Source organism: Plutella xylostella, chromosome 16 (assembly GCF_932276165.1).
Source record: "Plutella xylostella chromosome 16, ilPluXylo3.1, whole genome shotgun sequence".
Lineage (NCBI taxonomy): Eukaryota > Metazoa > Arthropoda > Insecta > Lepidoptera > Plutellidae > Plutella > Plutella xylostella.
The window spans coordinates 1,232,864-1,254,508 of record NC_063996.1 but is presented as its reverse complement, the minus strand read 5'-3'; the positions used below and the strand labels follow the sequence as shown (position 1 = coordinate 1,254,508).

Genomic DNA, 21,645 nt, shown 5'->3' with positions numbered 1-21,645 from the left:
TTTTGCACTCATTATTCCTACTACACGTTCCAATCAAAACTCGTAAAAACGCTAATTATCCCACATGGTACAGTAAAGCTTTAATAAAATCCTTAAAAGAAAAAGACTCATACTATCGTCAATTTAAGAAATTCGGTAACCCTCGAGACAAATTAACTTATAACTTACTCCGCAATCGCTGTGCTAAATTAACCAGACATTGCTACACTCAGTACAAAAATTTCATTGAAAATAACTTACACAAAAACCCCAAACTATTTTGGAGCTTTATTAAAAACACAAAACAAAATAGTCATCAATTTCCTCATACAATGAAATTTGGGCAACAAGCAGCCTCCGGTGGTCAAAACATCTGTGATCTGTTCTGTGAATACTTCAACTCTGTGTTTAAACCTGCTGCCAGTATAACACCGCCAACTGACGAACAATGTATTGCGAATCATACTCTCTCAACAATTACAATCACATCATTAGAAATTAAAAGAGCATTGGACAAACTGGACGCAAACAAAGGTTCCGGGTCAGACTGTTTGCCACCATACTTCCTTAAACAATGCCGCACTACCTTAGTTAAACCACTTCTGCTAATTTTTAATCTTACATTACAACTAGGGCAATACCCAGCACAATGGAAATTAGCACATGTAGTACCCATTCCGAAATCCGGCTTCTCGTCTGACATTCAGAAATATCGGCCAATATCTATTCTTTGTGCTATTAGTAAGCTCCTAGAAAGCATAGTAGTAAGAAGAATTTACTGGCAGGTTAAACCATTTCTTGCATACGAACAGCATGGTTTCCTTCCCAAAAAATCAACCCTTACTAACTTGGCTATACTTTCAGACGATATAATGTCCACGCTTGATAGAGGTAACGAAGTCCACGCTATTTATACAGACTTTAGCAAGGCGTTTGATGTCGTTGACCATAATATTCTTTTAAATAAGTTAGCCTACTTGGGCATTCACGGTTCCCTACTTAGATGAATAGCCAGCTACCTAAATAACCGCTCTCAATTGGTCGCACTCTGCGGATATAAATCTAAGCAGCTTCCAATCTCTTCCGGTATTGCACAAGGTTCTCATTTAGGACCTCTTTTATTCGCCATTTTTATCAATAATATCCCAGTAGTTATCACCTACTCGAAATCTCTCTTGTACGCTGATGATCTAAAAGTTTATAAAGAAATAAAAAGACCTGAAGATTGTCACCAGCTGCAGACTGACATCAATAGCTTAGCAAACTGGTGTGAGACGAATAAAATGACTCTCAACACATCTAAGTGCTTTCAGATAAATTTCACTCGTAAACGGCATCCAACAGAATGGTCCTACATAATTAATGGCCAAACATTACCGGGTGTTAAAACTGCTCGAGATCTGGGAGTTGTAGTGGACAGTACCTTTAAATTCACCGCTCATATCGAACACCTCGTGAGTAAAGCAAACAAAATTTTAGGTTTTGTCATACGCAAGACAAAGGTATTCCGCAGCACTGCCAGTCTACAACTTCTTTACAATAGTTATGTCCGGTCCGTTCTAGAATATTGTAGCCCTGCCTGGAACCCTGTCTTCGCAGTGCACAGTGACCGTATTGAAAGAGTGCAAAAACGTTTCCTGTATCACCTATCTTATTCTCAAAACTTATGCAAATCCCTTCGATCCTATTCAGCTCGGCTTAATCACTTTAGAATGGAATCATTGAAGACTAGGCGTGTTCGCGCAGACCTAATTTTCGTTTTCAAGCTGATGCACGGTATCATTGATTGTCCCGAACTATTACAGAGGATATCTCTAAATGTCCCCAAAGTCTCAGCTAGAGTTATAAGAGATGCTCCGTTTACACTGCCCATATGTAGAACAAACGTTGGAGACCATGCCCCCATTAACCGAATTATGGCTTTATATAATACTTTAAAACATAGCATCGACATTTACCACACTACTATCCACCTACTCAAAATTATCCAACTGTGCTCATGATAAATAAATAATCTATATAATTTATATTTAAAAAAAAAACTAACTCATATCTCATATAGTTCTCATGCCCATGTGACAATTGCTCACACACATTACTTTTAATGTATTCAAAATATTTTGTGATCTGTATACTTATTTTATATTTAAGTTATTATTTTTAGTTAGGTAACGCTCTTTAATGTTACACATGCTGTGGCTACATTTTTATTTAGAAGTACATATGTCCTGTATTTCACTCAAATGTGTTAATGTAACTATCTTTTATGTGGTCCTTAAATTAATAAAAAAAAAAAAAAAAAAAGGCTCAATAAAACTACTTTTTGACGTTCCCTCTTCTAACCCTCCCCTCCCTTCTAGATAAACTCCTTCTTCTGACCTTGCCCTTCCTTCCAGATGGACACGGAGTCCCCGTTCCCGGCGCCGCGCGTGGACCTGCGGCAGTTCCCGAAGCGGCAGCACACGGGCGACTGGCTCGTCATCTTCCGCGTCATCATGCCCATGTATATGGTCATGACGCTGTCGCAGGTACTCACACTACTGATCATAGACACAAAGCACTGACATTAACTGTTGAGGAATATTAAGATGTACCTAACTACTTCAGTAGGTTTTTTTAACCGTCGGTTCCGATTCTTGCTGAAGAACTTTTCATCCGCTATATTTTCCGTGGGCCCATTTAGCAAAAATATTTTCTTTGATTTATATAAGGGCCTTACCACAAAAACAAAGACAGTATTTAACAGATGTTTAGCGCTGTTAAACTACGAAATCTGACAAATTTCGTTTTAAACTTGTTAAACAGTGTTTAAAGTTCTTTTATGGTAGTACAGTAGTTATATGTATGTTTAAAATACTTCTGTAATCAATACAACAAAATCCAATGAATAAGCAGGAGTCCGCCTTAGTTTTTCCACAACAGACCATTTGCACACGTTAAATCAAATTATCGAAAAATTTCACGAATTTAATAAGCCATTGTTACTTGGGTTGTAGATTATAGTTACACAATAGGCTATAAAAAACAATGCATTTATTAATTCACGGTTTACTAACTAGTTTATAAGTAACCAAAAAACGATACTTACACAGGTATACATATAGCAAGAATGCAGTTATCCATCCTATAATATTTTACTTGTATAATATTTCAGTTCATCACATACCTGCTGATGTTCGTGGTGGGGGAGAAGGAGAAGAAGATCAGGGAAGGCATGAGGATCATGGGGCTCAAGGATTCCGTCTACTGGTAAATTATTTTATTTTATAAACAAAATCCATCAGCATTCCATTTCCAATACAGAAATTTGCAGGAATTCTTTAGGAGACGGCACTTGAAGATAAACAAACTTATTCCATAAACTCGTAAAACTTCAATCCATTGTCAATAATAATAAATATGAAATTATTTCCTTTTTCAGGTTTTCATGGTTCCTAATTTACGCAGTGTTCGTCACCGTACTTTCCGTCGTCAGCACAGTCTTGCTCTTCACTTTGAAGGTAAAGTTAACGCACACTTCTAGAAATCCATTTCATCCTGGCCACTCATAAAAACAAAATTATATACATTTTTATTATTTCTATTTTCGTTTAAGGGTCTGCAATAGGGAATCGAGGGTTGGCATTGTCATAGAATTATGTAGTAAATGATGCTCTACAGCCTTGAAAAAAATCACACAGGTAGTTGAAGAGTCTAGCTAGGTGCTGAATCATTCGAATTTAAGTAAATGATTATGGATAACTGTAAATTAATTTCAGAATATCAAGAAAAACCAGTCAATCACACTCCCGTATTGTAACAACTGTGTCGTAATTATAAAGAATTTTCATATGATTTTTATCATATTATAAAGTTAAAGGCTTGGACTAGGCGCTAAATACCTTGTTTTTTAATAAACACACACTTATTTTGTGTAAATTAATCACAAACTTGAGCAATTTTTTTCCCTCAAATCTTCATACAAATATCTATGGCGGCTTTCTGTGTTATAAAATCATAAACACAAGTGACGTTTGACTCAGTTGGCCGCTGGCCTCCAAAGAAGGGTCACGTCGGTTTAGGCAGCACTGACAGCTCGCGATCTTATCGTGTACAGATACAAAATCACTGCACATTGGTTGTCATTGCACTTTTTCAACTTTTATGACACCAACATAATTTGATTTGAAATTGAGGAAGCATAATTCTTCCAGTATATTCAATACATTAAATTAAATTAGATAGTGTGCAATATACTCGTGATATTACAGTCTCGTAAAGGTCTGATGAGGAGCAGGAATATAGCGAATGGATCTAAGTGATGACAATACGCACGAACATTAGGTTAGGGATCAAAAATACAGTCTCTTGGTGCTGGTTGAGGTATGGTCTCGTGAGGATCTGATGAGGGCAGTAACACGGTGGTGGCTCAATTTTATTTCAAAGATGTTAATAGCTAAAAGCATCGAGTTTGGGCTATTAAGTAAGTATGTTTTTCAGAGAGAGAGAAAGAGATTTTGTTTTTCCTCTGGATGTGTTAGGTTTACTGGGTTTACTAAGTTCATTCTGTTAATGGCGTCAAGTTGTTATGTGTTCATAAGTAATAATTATTTATTAACAAAATGCTGTTGATTCTCCACGAAAATGTAAAAATAAAAATAAAATAAATAAAAATAAATTCGTAACGTAAAATTGTCAATGACGGAATTTCTTCTATAGACAGTAGCCACAAAAAAAACAAACGATAGATGGCGTGATTTGAAGATAAAGATACATTTTTTCGACACATAGACAGCAACAACAAAAAAATACAGATTTAAAGAAAAGAAACACATACTTATACAAAACAAAAAAGAAAAAAAAAGGATACACATCAAAATAACTGGAAAAAATATAAGCCCCAATTTACTTGTGTGGGACAGGGAGTACCATAATATTTTTTTTGGGGTACTCCCCATCTATGCGAAATATAAGCTTGATATCTTTACCCGTTTCTGAGAAAAAGGGCGGTGACAGACAGTCAGTCAGACAGACGGACAACAAAGAGATCCTATAACGGTTGCTTTTTTTCTTTTGACGTTCGAAACCCTAAAATTAAGTAAAAATATTATGCTGCCAAAAAATGTACTTACAGGTATTGAAAAAGCGGTATATAAACAAATTATACCAGCAGAGGGTTCACCATTTAGCTGAATGTTACTTAGAAAACGGCCTTGAGTGGCGGTCAAGTTGGTCCCCGCCTGCGATACTTTCCATTAACATTGGGACTCGTTTTCATGTTTTTAGCGTACAGTCAGGTTTTTAGTTTTTTATATTTGTATTTTTTTATTTGTAACTTTTTAGTTGTTTTTATTTTATGAAATTTTACGTCGGTAGGTAGTTCATGATCATTTTTTATTTCAATAATTTTGGTGTTGTTATTTAAATACCTTCAATATAAAAATAAAATATGCATATTTTTGTAATGTGAAAATCAAGTCCTTTCATTTGATACCTTACACGGCAAAGTTGAATTATTATTTTTTCGATCATCACGTTATGTCCTCAAGAGGGCGCTATGTACATTTTAATGGAACGTCACATAGCCTATAGCCATCGCGCCATCAATACGCTTCTAACAATACCTCATACATCAAAATCTATCAAGCCGTTTAGGCTACAGGAGGGAACAAAGAAACAGACAACATACATATATACATACATACAATCAAAACACATTACCCTCCTCCTTCGGCAGTCGGGTAAAAAGGAGTAAGACAGGGGGTCATTCTGAACTTTTGCTCTACGAGTTTTGGAAATTAACAAAAAAAAACCTTTTTCATAGAAACTTTGTTGGACATGTGACTTTTTACCATGGAAAACGAATATTTTTTTTCGCGAATTTGCAAATCTCATAGAACAAAAGTTGTTCAGAATGACCCCTTGAGTCATCCCCTTTTGGCTTAGTATAGCCCTTTTGCGACACTATGTATTTACTTTGCTTTGTCGTCGGGGTTCAGTTGGCTGGAGGATGCCCGAAACTTATTATCTACACTTTAATACTTGTAGTTACCTTTCTACAAGTAAATACCACATTTGTTTGAGAAAGCTAATCGGGTTCCGAGTATAGAGTAAAGTGGCACCCCTATTAATTTCTACTCTTTCCTGGTGCCTACCAGTGTAAGTAAGAATTATACAAACTTACCCTAAAATCACCCAAAATGTACTTGAACATAATTGTCAATAAAGTTGGCGAGTAAAAGTTTATCGACCCACTGTGCAAACTTACATGTGTGCGTGTCACTGCGTGTGCTGTGTGAAGAGCATTGAAAACCCAAAATTGGCGCGGCACGTCACCCTGTACGGGCCCTTAAACGCAATTCGAATCCTCTTCATCGATTTGAAATTCTGATACAAATTAAATTAGAAAAAACTATGCCATTTTTAAGATAAATGATGCGTAAATATGTTTTGATTAATAATTATTTACTTTGTTTTAATTAAACTCTGTATTTTTATTCCCAGGTGTTCCAGCATTCCTCCTACGTGTTGATATTCCTGTTGATGCTGCTGTTTGGTTTCACCATCATCACCTTCGCCTTCATGTTGACTCCCTTCTTTGATAAGGCTAGGGTGAGTTATTCTACCTATATTACTAGGTAATAAATTTATAAAGTATGCTCCTTTAAAAAAAACATACATACAGACGAATTGAGATACTCCTCCTTTTTTCGAAGTCAGTTAAAAATATGTAGATCTCATCGTAAGCGGTCACCCATTTTTAACCCCCACGAACGAATCGAGCCGACTACCTCCAGAATGAGAGGAGGGATCTCATTTCTGTTATGGCTCCACGGCAACAGATATCCTCTAGTAGATAGCAAGAGTCCGGCAACGATCAACTTTTCAATGGATAGGTATTTAATTTGGTATAATGGGTAAATAATTCATGCGTTATAAGTAAATAGCTATACAAAGTAACTAAATAATTAAATTTTTGACCTAACTATAATCATGGAATACTTTACAAACTTTTTTGCTGTTGGTACTTATTTCTATTGCAAGGTTAGCATTTCCACCTCTATTCTCCGTCCTTCAACTACTACATCTATTATAATCACCCATTTCATCTCCATCCACAGACGGCGGGCATCCTGGGCAGCTTCGCGGTGAACCTGATGAGCGGGCTGTACTTCATCCAGGTGTTCGTGTCCAACGCCGACTCGCTCGCCTTCTGGTTCGTGTCGCTCATCAGCTCCAGCTGCTACGCTCTCGCTATGGACAAGGTTCGTCATCATCATCATTAGACTATGGCGGACACCTCGCCACACAATCAACAGATGGCGCTCGGAACCCAACACACAGAAGAAGTATGGAAACGAAGCAAATCTCTATGAAATCCTACATCGCGGTAACGAAGTTTCACAGCTACACTGCAATATATACAGAGCCCCAACGCTAACCGTTGGGCGGCTGCGCGCCAGGCTACACCACCCGGCATGTCGGAGGATCCTCCCTTTGCATGGGGATGCGCCAACACCTTCAGCATCTCCATAAGACTATAATAATAGTCGTTCCGTGCTAGAACTAGACACATACAGGGTAGTTCATCCAGGTGTTGTGTCCAACGCCGACTCGCTCGCCTGCTGGTTTGATGTGAGCGTGTTCATGATCTGCACTGGAAAACTGTTCTGTAGTAGAGGATTTTAAGAGCCTACCATTTCCGTCATAACTTACAAGTGCTTTATCAAATTAACCACTGAAACCTCTCTCCGCAGGCGTTAGTCCTGGACATGGCGGGCGTGGGCGTGACGTGGGACAACCTGTGGAGCGGGCCGGGCGTGCCGTTCGGGGGCAGCCTCATCATGATGGCGGTGGACACCGTGCTCTACGCGCTCGCCGCCTACTGGCTCGACGCTGTTATGCCTAGTGAGTTTCGTTTAGCTATCTAGCACATACGTATAGGCAAGGCACGTTAGAGTCAACTACAGAAACATAGGTATAATCGTATGAATTACGTCTTTACCACTATTCTGGTCGACAACTAGTTGATGGACAGCAACAGCAGGATGGGCAAATCTTTCTGCTCTTCGTGGCTGATTTTAGAAGCCTTATGGGAGATCATCAGGGACGTAAATTCATTTCAGTGAGCCAATCTTAGTTAAGTGGTTATACAATAGAATCTACTATACCTCATTCGGGGAAACGACGTAGTACTAAGAATATACGAAAGCATATGATTGGTCATAGATAAAACGCTAAGGCGCGTTTACACTGTAGGTCATAATTAGTCTGTCGTTGCTCTTTGTACCGTTCGGACGTCTCCCGTGTATCCTCTCGCTCTCACTCTCCTCAAAAATGGACCACAACTTTGAAAATTTTAATGAATCATTTATTATAAATGTAAATGATAGGAGTGATGAGTCGTCAGAAAGAGATTAATAAAAAATATTATTATGAACATGCACAATTTTATTTCCTACTCCATACTTTAATTCAGAATTGTAGACACGGCTTTACAATTTTAGGTAATCACGTGGCCAAATGGGCGTGGCTAACTCATTTGTCGTCTTTGTCTTTTGTATGGAAATGTGGGACAAAGAGGGCGCTTTGCTACGTCGTTTCCCCGAATGAGGTATAAGCCAATCTAAGTTTTCTAACCCTAGACCACGTGTTCCAGGTGAATACGGCATAAAGCAGAAGCCGTGGTTCTGCCTGCTGCCGTCGTTCTGGTGCAAGCGCTCGCGCGGCCGCGTCTCCACCGTGCACTGCCACTCCAACGGGGAGGCCACGCATAATAACAAGGATATCGAGCCGGTACCCAGGTAAACATATCAAGGGATTCTAGGGAATACCTACTACGTCCGTATTTTCCCATTAGCACCTTCTAGGGTCTTTAGTCCTTTTCCTCTTTAATGCCCTCAGGATTTCAATATCACTCACGAAATTGTCTTTTTGATTTTGGTAGGATCCTGTTATATATCCTGTTCAAGTCTGATTTTACATAAGTTCATAATCGTCTCCATTTGGTGGCGTTTTAAGCTATTACTATTATATCTTGAGGATGTAAAATTTCCGTTCGAAGTTTGCCCCTTACTCACATTGGAGCGCCGTCTCTTTAGTTTTCCACCACACCATCATGTACCTTAATTTATTTCATCCCTTTTAAACACCCCACAGAGAGCTCCAAGATAAAGAAGCCATCCGCATCGTAGGGCTCCAGAAGAGTTTCCGTCACTGCCGGCGCGCGGAGATCAAGGCCATCGACGGCATCGAGCTCAGCATCTACGAGGGGCAGATCACGGCGGTTTTGGGGCACAACGGGGCTGGCAAGAGCACGCTGTTTAATATACTGACTGGTTTAACTGCTCCTTCTGCTGGCACCGCCTATGTGTATGGATTGGATGTTAGGTTAGTATACCTATAGTTACACATCATTATCAGGTTCAGAGATAATTATAATCAGGCACATAAATTTCGTCTGATCCTATGCCTGTGTTACGTATAGTTTGTAGGTAACTCTGGCACTTAGCACCTATGGGTTAGCTCAGGAGGCATAAGAGAATTTATTTTATCCACACTTTAACTGGTCTCTAACTGCCTCTGCCACTTCAGCTGATAGATTTTAACCTACTTAGTTTTCTTGTAAACTTATTATTAATTTCTGTTTCTTGTTTCTCTGAATCCCTTCAACCTAACATAACCTGCCATATCACATTCTCCCCAGGGACGCGAACGACATGCACGAGATCCGGCAGATGATCGGCGTGTGCCCGCAGCAGGACGTGCTGTTCGACCTGCTCTCCGTCAAGGAACATCTGCAGTTCTTCGCCGCTATCAAGGTTCATTATTGATTTAAGTAGGTTTGGTAAAACACGCTCTCTGTAACACCTGCAAAGAAAATTTTAATAACCTTTTTGACAGTCGAAATAAAAGCAGAAGTTCAAACGGTACTTATAGAAATACTCTAGTTATACCTATAGACCTCCAAACCTATTGTTTTAACAAGGCATCTTACCTCATCGGTAACAAACTCTGGGGCTTCATTTGCGTTTGTCATGCCGACCCATGCCCCATAGAAAGCTACTATATCTGCTTGTACATAGATTTTAAAGCCAGCTTCATTGTTTCGTTCTCTTATAACTTCATTTCTTATAAAATACCAAGCTTAGCACTCTCCGATCCACGCAAAAAAAAAATCTGCCATTGGTTTACCACTACATTTATTTCCATTTCAGGGCATACCTCGTAAAACCCGGCAGCACGACGTGAGCAAGGCGCTGGCGGAGGTGGGGCTGTCGGACCAGGCCGGCGTGTTCTCCAAGCACCTCTCCGGAGGGCAGAAGAGGAAGCTCAGCATCGCCATCGCGCTTATTGGGGATCCTAAGGTAGATAACTTAAATTCATGAAGGCTCTTCATTGGATTGGACCGTAAACAGGCCGACCTGTAGCTGGTAGTGGTTGGTGAAGAATGAAGTCTTTGCTGAATTTTAAGTGAGTGAGTGAGTGAGACATCTGACACGCAAACAACACTTTGTCTTGGTCTTCCTTTATACAACCACTACCACCTATCTAGCTGAAGAGCGTCTTTACCACTTTTTTTGTACAAATGTACAAAAAAATACCTTCATTATCTTCGTTTCCTGAGGTTATCACTGATTTCCATCTTCAAGCCCAAAATCTTAGCTTATCCTTGACTAATCATAATAACTAATGACAGACAGTAGAATCATACTGTAAACACTACCTAAAAACAAATCATCCCAACCTTCTTTCTTACTCCCTAGATAATAATCCTGGACGAGCCGACAGCGGGCGTGGACCCGGTCTCTAGGAGACAGATGTGGCGCATCCTGCAGCGCGCGCGCCGCGGGAAGGTGCTGCTGCTCACCACGCACTTCATGGACGAGGCCGACATACTGGGGGATCGGAAGGCCGTCATTAGTAAGGGGAGGGTGAGTGGAGACCTATTTTTTTCATCAGGTCTTTAGAACGTGATATATTAGCTAGCAGATGCACTGTTGGCTAGAAGGTGCTCTTTTAACTTTAAATTAAACTTATAAATCCTGCATTACTAATTCCGGTGCAAAGTACCTAATGAATTTTATACTAAATTTGTTTTTTTATCTTACAGGTCCGATGTGCTGGCACATCGTTGTTCTTGAAGAACAAATTCGGTATTGGATACCACTTAACCCTCGTCTTAGACGGTGAGCATAAGCAATGAGCATACCTTCTTTTAAATTAATATTTATGGTTTTATAAAAACATCACGGACCACACATACATGCAAGAAGCAACCCGCTTTTCTAAACTACGTGATATAATTATAGTGACCTGTAGCTCTCGACAACTCGGTCATAAACTACAGGCACTATACCGTCAGCCAGCCATAAATTGTCTGACATCAGGGATACATGGACCAGTGGATCTAGCAGCTGAAGCTAATGCTGCAGTACTCTAGGAGCGGTGAGACCCCTCCCTGAAGTCCTGATGATGGAACAGTATACATTTTATACCTCTATAATGTGACTATAAAATCATAACTCTCAGGAGCGTGCCGCGAGCACCAGATCACCCGCATGGTGCGCGGGCACGTGCCGCGCGCGGAGAAGGCGCGGCGCCACGGCCGCGAGCTCAGCTACATCCTGCCGCACTACGCTGCGCACCTGTTCCCACCGCTCTTCCACGCCATCGAGCATGAGATCAGGGAGAGGACCAACCGGTTGGGTAAGAGCTGCCGATGTAACTTGTATGGGTCTGACATGATTTTGAAGTACGTGCGACACTGCCGGTGGTGACCCCACTGATAAATACTTAATTATCTTCAGAGAATAATTGTTTACGGCTGGCCATGGTCTCTCCCAATAAGCTTTTCAAAACTCTTCTTTCGTTCTTTCAATCACTAAATACATACCTACTTGTATGAATGGTAATCCAAAGCTACGTTTGCTTATTTGGACTTTGTAAAAATAACGTAAACTAATGAAGCCCATAAGCTAACATAAAGCTAATCGTAATCCCATAAATTTACTACTCGATCCAAAGATGGACAATTCAATCAATACAATCGATCCAACAGCGAAATTCAACAAGAAATATGTGGTATTTCAGGTATAACGAGCTACGGAGTGTCAATGACGACGTTAGAAGAAGTGTTCTTGAGTCTAGAGGGAGAGAATACGGAAGAGATGGAGACAGAAGGAGTGTCGTCGGTGAAGCTGGTCAGGGCACGGGCGTTGTCAAGGAGTTTGTCTTTGCAGAGCAAGACTTTGAGTTATCAGGTACGAATGTCATAAAAAATTGCCTTGTTATACGTACCTAATCAATAAATAAATAGTGACAATAACTATGACACTATAGTTAATATATTACTTTTAGTAAAACATGTTAAGTATCTTCAGCCTTTTTAACTCAACTTATTTACCAACAGGAGTTGAACGACAAAGATTCCCAGCAGAAAGCTACATCTCTGCCTACTCCACCAGCCTCACACGCACTTCATTCTACGAATCATGGGGTTGAACATGTTAAGGTACATACCTAATTATAATGATAGACTTCATAAATTATTAAACATGACTGTGTTATCCTGGATAAACATTTTGCTAGAACAACTTGCAATAAACTTTACATAATTCTCGTTTTAGGTAACACCAGCGGAAGCGCCATTATCAGTAGACGTCCTAGGAGAAATAGTTAAAACAAAACCAAGTTGTTGGAGAACATTCTGTGCCCTCGTGTACATCCGGACTGTGCGGATGATCAGGGATCCATACAAGTTGTACGTCATGATCTTCATGCCTATAAGTAAGTTTTTCATATATGATTAAAAATAAAGTTATTGGTAATGTTTTTAATGTATTGATCTAGCTATGGGGTTTTATAAGATAGATATCTATTGTTAATATTCTGGAAATAAAATATAAGCTGCTTTAACTTATGTTCTGAATGTCACTGATTCCGGTGATCTGATTGACAAGAATATTTAAAATGATATTATAAAGAATGTGTGTCAAAATACTGTAAATACAACAATGTAATACAGAACTATTTAGATGATGTTGCATTAACCATGTATTTTTTCTTCTTCCACAGTCTCATGCGCCCTTGGCCTGTATATGAAGTCAAAACAAATAGTGTTTTTCCGTATGCAACCTCTCAAATTAGATCCAAACGCATACTTAAATAGAACTCCAATAGCACTGCACAATGACGGAAGCATCTTCAAAGAAATTGTAGACTTAAGAGACTCACTAGAAACGTTAGGAGCGAATCCTATAGTAGATTTTGATGGTAACTTCTCCAGTTTCCTAAATATGGAGAACTTTGGTGCCTACTCAATAAAGCATAGTACGATGCCTTATGGAAATATTTTGGCCTACTACAATAGCACATACACGCATAGCCTGCCTATTATAATTAATATGTTGGACAATAGCATTTATAGGTGAGTTTTCGTTTATATTTCCGTACCATACCAACATAGTCATTAAACTTGAATTATATAAACACCATAACTTGAAAATTCTCAGAGTAATGATGTCAGCGGCGGGCTACCTAGAAAGCTTCAAGCCTATCGAGGTGTATACACATCCATTTCAACAAACGGAGCAACAGGAAGAGTTTAATGTGGGGAACGTGGTCTGCGCCATCTTCATGGGCATGATATTCGCACTGGTGCCGGTCACGCTGGCCGTTGATATTGTCTATGATCGGGAGGTTAGTAGTTTTATGTTTTGTTGTATTTTAACTTTGACTTTACTTTCGTCTTTCTTTTCTTTCTTTATGTGCTGTGATTTTGTGTTGATTGTACCTATAACATCTTCCAATGCTTCCTATTTCTTAGTATTCTTTCATTATACTTTAATAATTGTCCTTTTTCTTCCAGATCAAAGCGAAGAATCAGCTTCGTGTAAATGGACTGTCGATGACGATGTACTTCTTAACTTACTTCACTATTTTAATAGTTATTATGATCATCACTAGCATCGGCGTTTTAGTATTGGTAAGTTCCCTTATCTCCTATAAGTACTATCATATTATTCAGCATCTTATAGCACCTCTTGTCAGAGTAGTTCACATGTAAAAGTCTCCAGAACTTCTAAAAACTTCCTGATTCAATTCCTCAGGTAAACCTCAACGACATCCCCAGTCTCACGAACGGCTCAGCGCTCACGATGCTCTCGATTCTACTACTTCTCTACAGCCCGTCCGCCATCTTGTTCAACACGTGTCTCTCGTACATTTTCGACAAGATGGACTCCGCGCAGAGCATCATGCCGAACATCACCACGTGGGTCGGAGTTATACCGTTCATATTGGTCGCTGTTCTTGATACTTTTAAATGGGGTATGTAATGTTAAATTATTTAATTCGTCTATGTATTTGATGTTGATAACCAACCACTTCTAGTTGTTCTAGTATCTCTGTATGTATTATCACTTTATTTATTAGGTATCCTAATATTATTTGTATGTGATTGTTTCAGGTAGCGATATAGCCTTCTATCTTCATCTAGTGTTCAGTTTCTTAAATGTGATGTACATACCGTACGCTATAATCTACTATGTTGATAGGTAAGTTCAGTATTCACTAAATATTCACGTCTTTCCCTATTCTTATTGGCTATTTTTCATCCTGTTTTATACAAAGGCCCTTAAATCAAATAAATGTTTGAATTTTATCAAATCTGCCTCCAACTCACTGGCAAGACCTCCTAGTAAGACCAACCTAGATCAGCCCTCATTCACCAACTGTTGGGCGAAGTCCTCATTGAAAACATCCCAGTTTTTTCTAAAAAAAAATCTAACTACCCTACAGAGTGTACATGACGTGCAACCTCCGCGGGGTCTGCACGACTCCCGCCCTCAGCGCGTACCTCACGGGCGAGGTGTGCGCGCTGGTGGCGGCCATGCTGCTGCACATACCACTGGGCGTGGCGGCGCTGCGGCTCGCTGACAGGCATAAGTCTACTGGTAGACTGTGTGCGGTGAGTTTGCAGCTTTTGCATATACACGTGAAACTTATACAGAATGTTGTTAAAGTAGGTATACTTTGCCGAATTGGGGTGTTTCAGGCTCAGGGAATTCTAATCAACTATTGTTCTGAATGTTTCGGAAATTTAAATAACCACCTGTTACTTAGCAATATTATCGGTCAAAAATCTATACATGCATACTAACTAATAAAAGTAAGATTGAAAATGGTGGTAGGTAGGTACAATAGCTGGATTTTTACCAAAAGTATTTCGGTTTCTGGACCGTCCTCTAAGATTCTGAATAGCTAAATTCGTTTTCAATATTTATGCTACACTCCTCTGTATACTTGTTCCCGATATCTTGTACACAATATTTCAACCACAACCACAAACCAACAGAAAAAGAAAGCGACAACATCCGCCAGCGACGCGGAGGACGTGGAAGCGGAGGCGGCGGGCGAGGGCGAGGACGAGGACGTGCGGAAGGAGCGGCGCCGCGTGCTCGCCAGCCGGAGCAGCCGGGCGCAGCCGAGCCCCGTGCTGCTGCTGCATGTGAGTGGGAACTATGGGGAATGCCTGTCAGGAATGAGATCAGTGTTACGGTGAACTATGACAATGGCTTATACCACATTGCGATCGTAATTAATTATTGTTGTCATCATCATCTTTTTCTTAGGGTCACTTCCGAGGAGTGCAGAAACACTGATATATGCTTACCGCATCCAACCACAACCTATGGACGTTCGTATCTATAGCGAGCGAATTGAAAGGTGAACCTCGCTTTTGCGTGTTTGAGGTCCCCGCTCGGAAACTCGTCTGACCTTGGCATAGGAAAAATAATGTAAAGTCCAGCAATATTCCAGCAACCTGCACTGGATGATTATCCAGAATATCCAGATCATTCTATCAGCATAAATCACCTCGCTTTTAAGACACCCGTATTAAACTGCTACTGCAGCTTAACGACCAACATTACTTTAGGTACTCATTCCATTCCCTCTCCCCAGAATCTCCGCAAGGAGTATAAGGTCCGCGGCACGGAGGGCGGGTGCTGCGGCGGCGCGGACGCGGCCCCGGGGCGCCGCGCGGGCCTGGCTAGACTCAGCCTCGCCGTGGAGGGGGGGGAGGTGTTCGGACTGCTGGGGCACAATGGCGCTGGCAAGACGACTACCATGAAGATTATCACGGCTGAGGAGCAGCCTACGAGAGGAGAGGTATGCTTTAGCATTGATGGAATATGAATGAACCGTAGTACTCATCTGATCGTCTCTGATCTATAAATAGCTGCTGATAAAGGATGTAATGTCAAGGGAGGCGATGGTAACGGCTTAATGCAGTCTTTCCTTTCCCTTAACTCGACTCGATGACGTAGTTCAGGAGAAATTGTAGTATTTGCAATAAAAATCTCTCTCAATACCTGTATAATTCCCCTGCCCAGGTGATACTAGGCGGTGAGAGCGTGAGCGGCGCGCAGTCATCCGCTTTCGAGCTGCTGGGCTACTGCCCGCAGCACGACGCGCTGTGGAAGAACGTGACTATTCGGGAGCACCTCGAGTGCTACGCGGCCATCCGCGGCGTCAGCAAGAGCGACGCGCCCAGGTGAGTCACCCACGTGTCACTGTCGAGAGTCTGCTGCGATACTGCCCACATATCGAGCGTCAAAATTATACCCTTTATATTAGTCACCAGCTCACTCATAATTCCTATTCATTCCAATTAATTTTGAACTTGAACTGAACTGCAAGAGTCACCATCAATTTACCGCTGATGACTGATCCACAGGAGATAGGTACTTGAACTAGAGCAATCTGAGTGCTACGACTGGTTTCAAACACTAACAGCAGATAGGAGAACGAGACACTATTATACTAACCAGACAGAAATCCACAAGTTAATCGTTTCAGAAGGTTTTCTTCCTGCCCTGCAGAAGAAATACTTCCTCCAAACCTTCAATAACAACACACCCTTCCCCTCCCCAGGATAGTAGAAGCGTACCTCAACGGCCTTCAAATCATGGAGCATGCCAACAAGAACGCGGAGGAGTGTTCAGGCGGCACGCGGCGCAAGCTGTCGTTCGCGCTGGCCATGGTGGGCAACCCGAGGGTCGTGCTGCTGGACGAGCCCTCCACCGGCATGGATCCACGGTCGAAGCGGTTCCTGTGGGATACTATTTTGGCTAGCTTCCAGGTGCGTATTGGTACTACCAGCTAATAATAGTTAAATACTGATCTATGGAAGCCTTATTTTTTGGGATATTGTTGTGGCGACATCAATGACGATGCGATGCGATAGAAAAGGGTACATAATTGCTGCAACAATAATCTAGTTATCAGATTTTTTGGCCAATAATGACGTGAAAGTTTAGTAAGCAATCAATTGACATTATGATATTCAATAACCACTCTTTCTTTTGTTTTTCCAGGGCAAAAAAGGTGCTATACTAACAACACATTCCATGGAGGAGGCGGACGCGCTGTGCTCCCGGGTCGGGATCATGGTGAAGGGAGGACTAAGGTAAATTTACAACATCTCTTATCATTCCTACAAGTACCCTTTTTGTTCCTTGTCAAGGCCAGATAAGAGTCGTTTGTTTCATATACATATATGACTCTTTACCGATACAACGACTTTTGCCGCTCCACATACTTAATTATAGGCCAATTTTCTGTTGTTGAAAACGGGTTTAATCTGCATGGACATATAAGTAAGTTTCGTCTGTGTTTGCAGGTGTATAGGGTCGACGCAACATTTGAAGAACCTGTACGGCGCGGGCTACACATTGGAGATGAAGATCGGACAGCCGTATCAGAAGCCGGTGAGATTCTGACCCATAGTTAGAACGTAGTGGAAAGCGTAGGGTTTAGGGTTAGCTCCTATAGGTTTTATCATAAATATAATAGAGCAAAGTAGGACAAATATTGCACTAATTATTGTTCTAAAGTATTCATGAAATTTAATCATATTTTTCAGTTGGAGTCGGATATGTCGCTGTCGCCATCGCCTATTCGGTCCGGAGAAAACTCACCATCTCTGGGAGAAGCTGATGAAGGTAGCTAAACAAAAATATACAACTTTTACGTAGAGTGAAACAATTCCAAATCATACCAGATCTGTTAAATTGTGTGTGTGTGTGTTTATTAAAATTGTTGTTTCTGAGTTTGGTTACATCGCAAAGTACCTACCATCTTAATTTCTACATTACCAGGTGGATCCGGCGGAGCGGCGTCGGCGGAGGCGGAGGGCGAGGCGGAGCCGGAAGTGGAGGCGGTGGACATCAGCATACACACGCCGCTCGTCGCCGGCACGCCGCCCGCCGCCAGGCTCACACATCACAGGTATGTCACACCAGTCATAAGATTCATCAATATAGTGTGGAGCCTTCTGACGTATTCAAATGTAGCTTTTGTCTTCTGGCCTTCTCTAATCTACCCTGTCATCAGGCAACAACCATCCACAGCCATAGCCCTATCTACCCTTATCCCTTTTTGCACAACAACGCTCTATTCTCAGCCTTCTTATCCTAACACTACTACACCTGTCTAATAACAAGCCTAATCTGATTAATGAGTCTGAAACGGTTCGTCCACAGTCGATACTGTTACACACCCATTAACAGTTAGCTCCTTTTCGCGCAACGAAAGTTTTATCCACAGATTATTATAAGTTACTTACAAATTTTGTAGGCTAGCAGTTAATTATTGGGTATCGAATGTTGAAAAACCATTTCAGCCACATCCGAATCCACAACCGTTCTATTAGGCTTATTATGCTATACTTAGCGGATTCGTTACATGCCCATACTAATCACCACCCTCATCGTCCCCAGAACGGAGTCATCCGGAGGCGCGAGCGCGGAGGCGGCCATCGCGCTGGTGTCGCAGATGTTCCCGGCCGCCGTGCTCGAGGAGAACTTCGCGGACCGCCTCGTGTTCTCCGTGCCGCAGCGCTCCGTGTCCAGCCTCGCCAACTGCTTCCAGAGGATCGAAGAGGGTGAGGAGAGGAACTACTAGTCTATAGATTATTGTGTTATTGTAATGTTCTGAACATTGCAATATTATTGAATCTTAAAATTTGGCGCCCAACTTGGGCTAGACTGTTGGTATTGGCGCCCAACGAGGGCTTTTCTGATTAATTTGGCGCCCATCTAGGGCTTCGGTACTAAAATTGGCGCCCAACATGGGACACTTTATTTTTTTCAATATCTATGAAATGCACGTTATTCCTTTCCTCTTGACTAGAAATACCTATACAATACTATTCATCAATGATAAATTCAGTCTGTGTTATTAATTACGAAAAAAAAATCTTTTCAGCTAAAGAAAAGCTGAACATAGTCGAGTACAGCTTCAGCCAGACGACGCTGGAGCAGGTGTTCCTGAAGTTCGCGCAGACGGAGAGCACGGAGCAGGACCAGGACTGCTAGTGGCGCCTCTAGCGGAGCTTGTAGATAACACGCGCCGACGTACCGCCATCTATTGATGACAGGCGAAGTTAATTAGGTATGTCCTATTTGTACCAGCCATAGATCGGTAAGTAAGGATATATCTCCTATCAAGCCCACACTATAGGCAGAGCCGTACCATATAGGTGTCAGACTATACGAATAAATATAATGGTTGTAAGTTATAAAGATGGCGGTACGATGGCAGTAATGTAATGTTAAGTGCACATTGTGATTCGCTGCACCCACACTGAGACGAGCCAGTTTCGAATAGAAACATTGGTCTGGGCCATACTATTTTTAGTATAATAATTATTGTGATTTACTTAAACTGCCAGATCGATTAGATTTAATGTAGGTACTTGATATGATAATTTAGAAATTCAGGTTCTGAGAATAACTCTACTTAAAAGTACCAAAGCATTATTAGATAACACCAAATAAAATTGCCATTATTTGAATTACTTACTTACTTAAATTAAAAATGTAGCGATGCCTTCTGTGATTTAGCTTTATAAACTGGTTTTCTATGTATAGTAGGTTTATTAGTCTAAAGTTACTTGACCGAAAGTTTTTTCTACTGATAAACCTCTTTGCTTTATAAATGTGATAGGTAGTTTGTAATATTATTTACCCTGCATTTTTTTAAACGATTGAGTTAAATCCTTATCTACATACTTAACCTTATCTACTACATACATCCGAACACATAAGATACATACTTTGATCCCGGTATTCCCACGAGATTAGCTTTATAAGCGAAGCGCAGCTTGCGTCAAAATAGCATGAGATAATTTGGCTCGTTTCAGTGTGGGTGCAGCATAAGCTGGCTGTAAGCTCTCCGTTTTTACAATTCTGTATATAATTGTATGTTACTTGTAACAATTTGCAGTCAGAGAAAAACTAGTCTATCGTTGTTGTATAGAGTATTTTAGGATCATTGCCTTTCTTAAGTTACGTGAATTTGTACCTAAGTATATTACTTACATTTTAAGTAGCATTTTTTATAAATCAGCGAGGCTCCGAAGAAAATAGAGTTGTTATATTTTATATTATCGTATTTATGCAATGTTTATTTACGCAACATGACTATGTTGTTTCAAAGTTAGTAGATTACATAATTAGCTCTTTGTACTATAAATAGAGTTTCTTGAGACCAAAAACTTATCATTAAATCCAATAAGAGTGCAAAATTTACTAAATTATTCCGTATATTTCGACGACAGTCCGCGCTATTAAAAGGTATAATTGTTAAATATTCGACGTTGTTAAAACTCTCCAAAAGTTCTAAAATACTTTTATATCACTGTAGGGTAGGTACATAATAAACATTTTCAGAACAATAATAACTTAACTATTTGTATCGTGTAAAAATAAAAGACATATAAATAATACCTAATATCGCCGCTATAGTTCAACAGACAAGGCGGCAAGCATGAGTCTTTCTTTACTTCACTATTGAGCGAACCAGATATTCATAATGCTAATAAATACTTCAGTACTCGTAGTTATAATCTGTATTTTTAACATTGAGCTTTAATTTCTGAAGTTGCAATATGTATAATAGTAAGTAATAGGTAATCAAATTCAATCGTGAAAAATATACAGTCAGCTGCATAAGTAGCTGTACACTTTTGTACCTTGTACTCAAACTCACAAACTGCCTATTTAAACATTGACGGTTTGTTATGTAGTCACTTTGACAAGGTACAAAAGTGTATAGCTACTTATGCAGCTGACCGTACCTTAACTTAGCAGAAATAATATAACGAAATCAGTATGAGTAAGATTTAAAATTAACAAGCTTTACTTGTTTTGTGCCTTATGTTCGCCGAAGTTTAAGTTTTAAATGCATAGTTCAAATCAAGACTTACACTTCGCATCTGATTCTATAATGTGTTATTTATTAAATTATCCCAATTAGGTACATCTTAATTTTACTTTGCTCGTTAAATTATAATAAACCCAGTGTTGGGTTTATTACATACATACATGACATACATCGTAAGTTTTACATTAAGCATGGCTAAGTTAGGTCTGATTTCAGGGATAGTATAAATTTGGCGGTACAAAATGTGATTTTTCAGCTGCTTTCAATTTTGTATTTTTGTATTTACTGAATCACTTTAGTACACTGACACAAACTAATCTGACCCACGCACGTGTTAGTTGGCGCGAAGTGCGAGTTTTTAAGGAACGCGACCACTTGTCGGTATCGCACCAAACGGAAAGAAACGTATAAATAAACGCGCGTGTCGTGAAGTGGACGCACTTGTGCGCATTTCTA

The 21,645-nt window shown here is 40.3% G+C and overlaps 1 protein-coding gene across 1 annotated transcript in view; it reads left to right on the top strand.

Annotated features, from left to right (window-relative positions):
• LOC105382260 (cholesterol transporter ABCA5) overlaps positions 1–19,960 on the top strand; it is a 51,722-nt gene extending 31,762 nt beyond the window's left edge. The window contains exons 6-37 of the mRNA XM_048626516.1: positions 2,376–2,507; positions 3,134–3,228; positions 3,401–3,479; positions 6,463–6,570; positions 7,080–7,223; positions 7,716–7,866; positions 8,618–8,762; positions 9,118–9,348; positions 9,665–9,779; positions 10,176–10,325; positions 10,725–10,892; positions 11,072–11,147; positions 11,491–11,667; positions 12,052–12,221; positions 12,371–12,472; positions 12,588–12,747; positions 13,036–13,387; positions 13,473–13,659; positions 13,829–13,945; positions 14,070–14,289; positions 14,429–14,516; positions 14,761–14,929; positions 15,317–15,469; positions 15,925–16,131; positions 16,356–16,516; positions 16,897–17,104; positions 17,340–17,431; positions 17,645–17,732; positions 17,888–17,966; positions 18,123–18,252; positions 18,744–18,907; positions 19,231–19,960. Of these exons, the coding sequence (XP_048482473.1) occupies positions 2,376–2,507; positions 3,134–3,228; positions 3,401–3,479; positions 6,463–6,570; positions 7,080–7,223; positions 7,716–7,866; positions 8,618–8,762; positions 9,118–9,348; positions 9,665–9,779; positions 10,176–10,325; positions 10,725–10,892; positions 11,072–11,147; positions 11,491–11,667; positions 12,052–12,221; positions 12,371–12,472; positions 12,588–12,747; positions 13,036–13,387; positions 13,473–13,659; positions 13,829–13,945; positions 14,070–14,289; positions 14,429–14,516; positions 14,761–14,929; positions 15,317–15,469; positions 15,925–16,131; positions 16,356–16,516; positions 16,897–17,104; positions 17,340–17,431; positions 17,645–17,732; positions 17,888–17,966; positions 18,123–18,252; positions 18,744–18,907; positions 19,231–19,340 (4,728 nt within the window). The 3' untranslated portion in view covers positions 19,341–19,960. The remainder of the gene's footprint in view (positions 1–2,375; positions 2,508–3,133; positions 3,229–3,400; positions 3,480–6,462; positions 6,571–7,079; positions 7,224–7,715; positions 7,867–8,617; positions 8,763–9,117; positions 9,349–9,664; positions 9,780–10,175; positions 10,326–10,724; positions 10,893–11,071; positions 11,148–11,490; positions 11,668–12,051; positions 12,222–12,370; positions 12,473–12,587; positions 12,748–13,035; positions 13,388–13,472; positions 13,660–13,828; positions 13,946–14,069; positions 14,290–14,428; positions 14,517–14,760; positions 14,930–15,316; positions 15,470–15,924; positions 16,132–16,355; positions 16,517–16,896; positions 17,105–17,339; positions 17,432–17,644; positions 17,733–17,887; positions 17,967–18,122; positions 18,253–18,743; positions 18,908–19,230) is intronic.
• Positions 19,961–21,645: the final 1,685 nt, after the last annotated feature.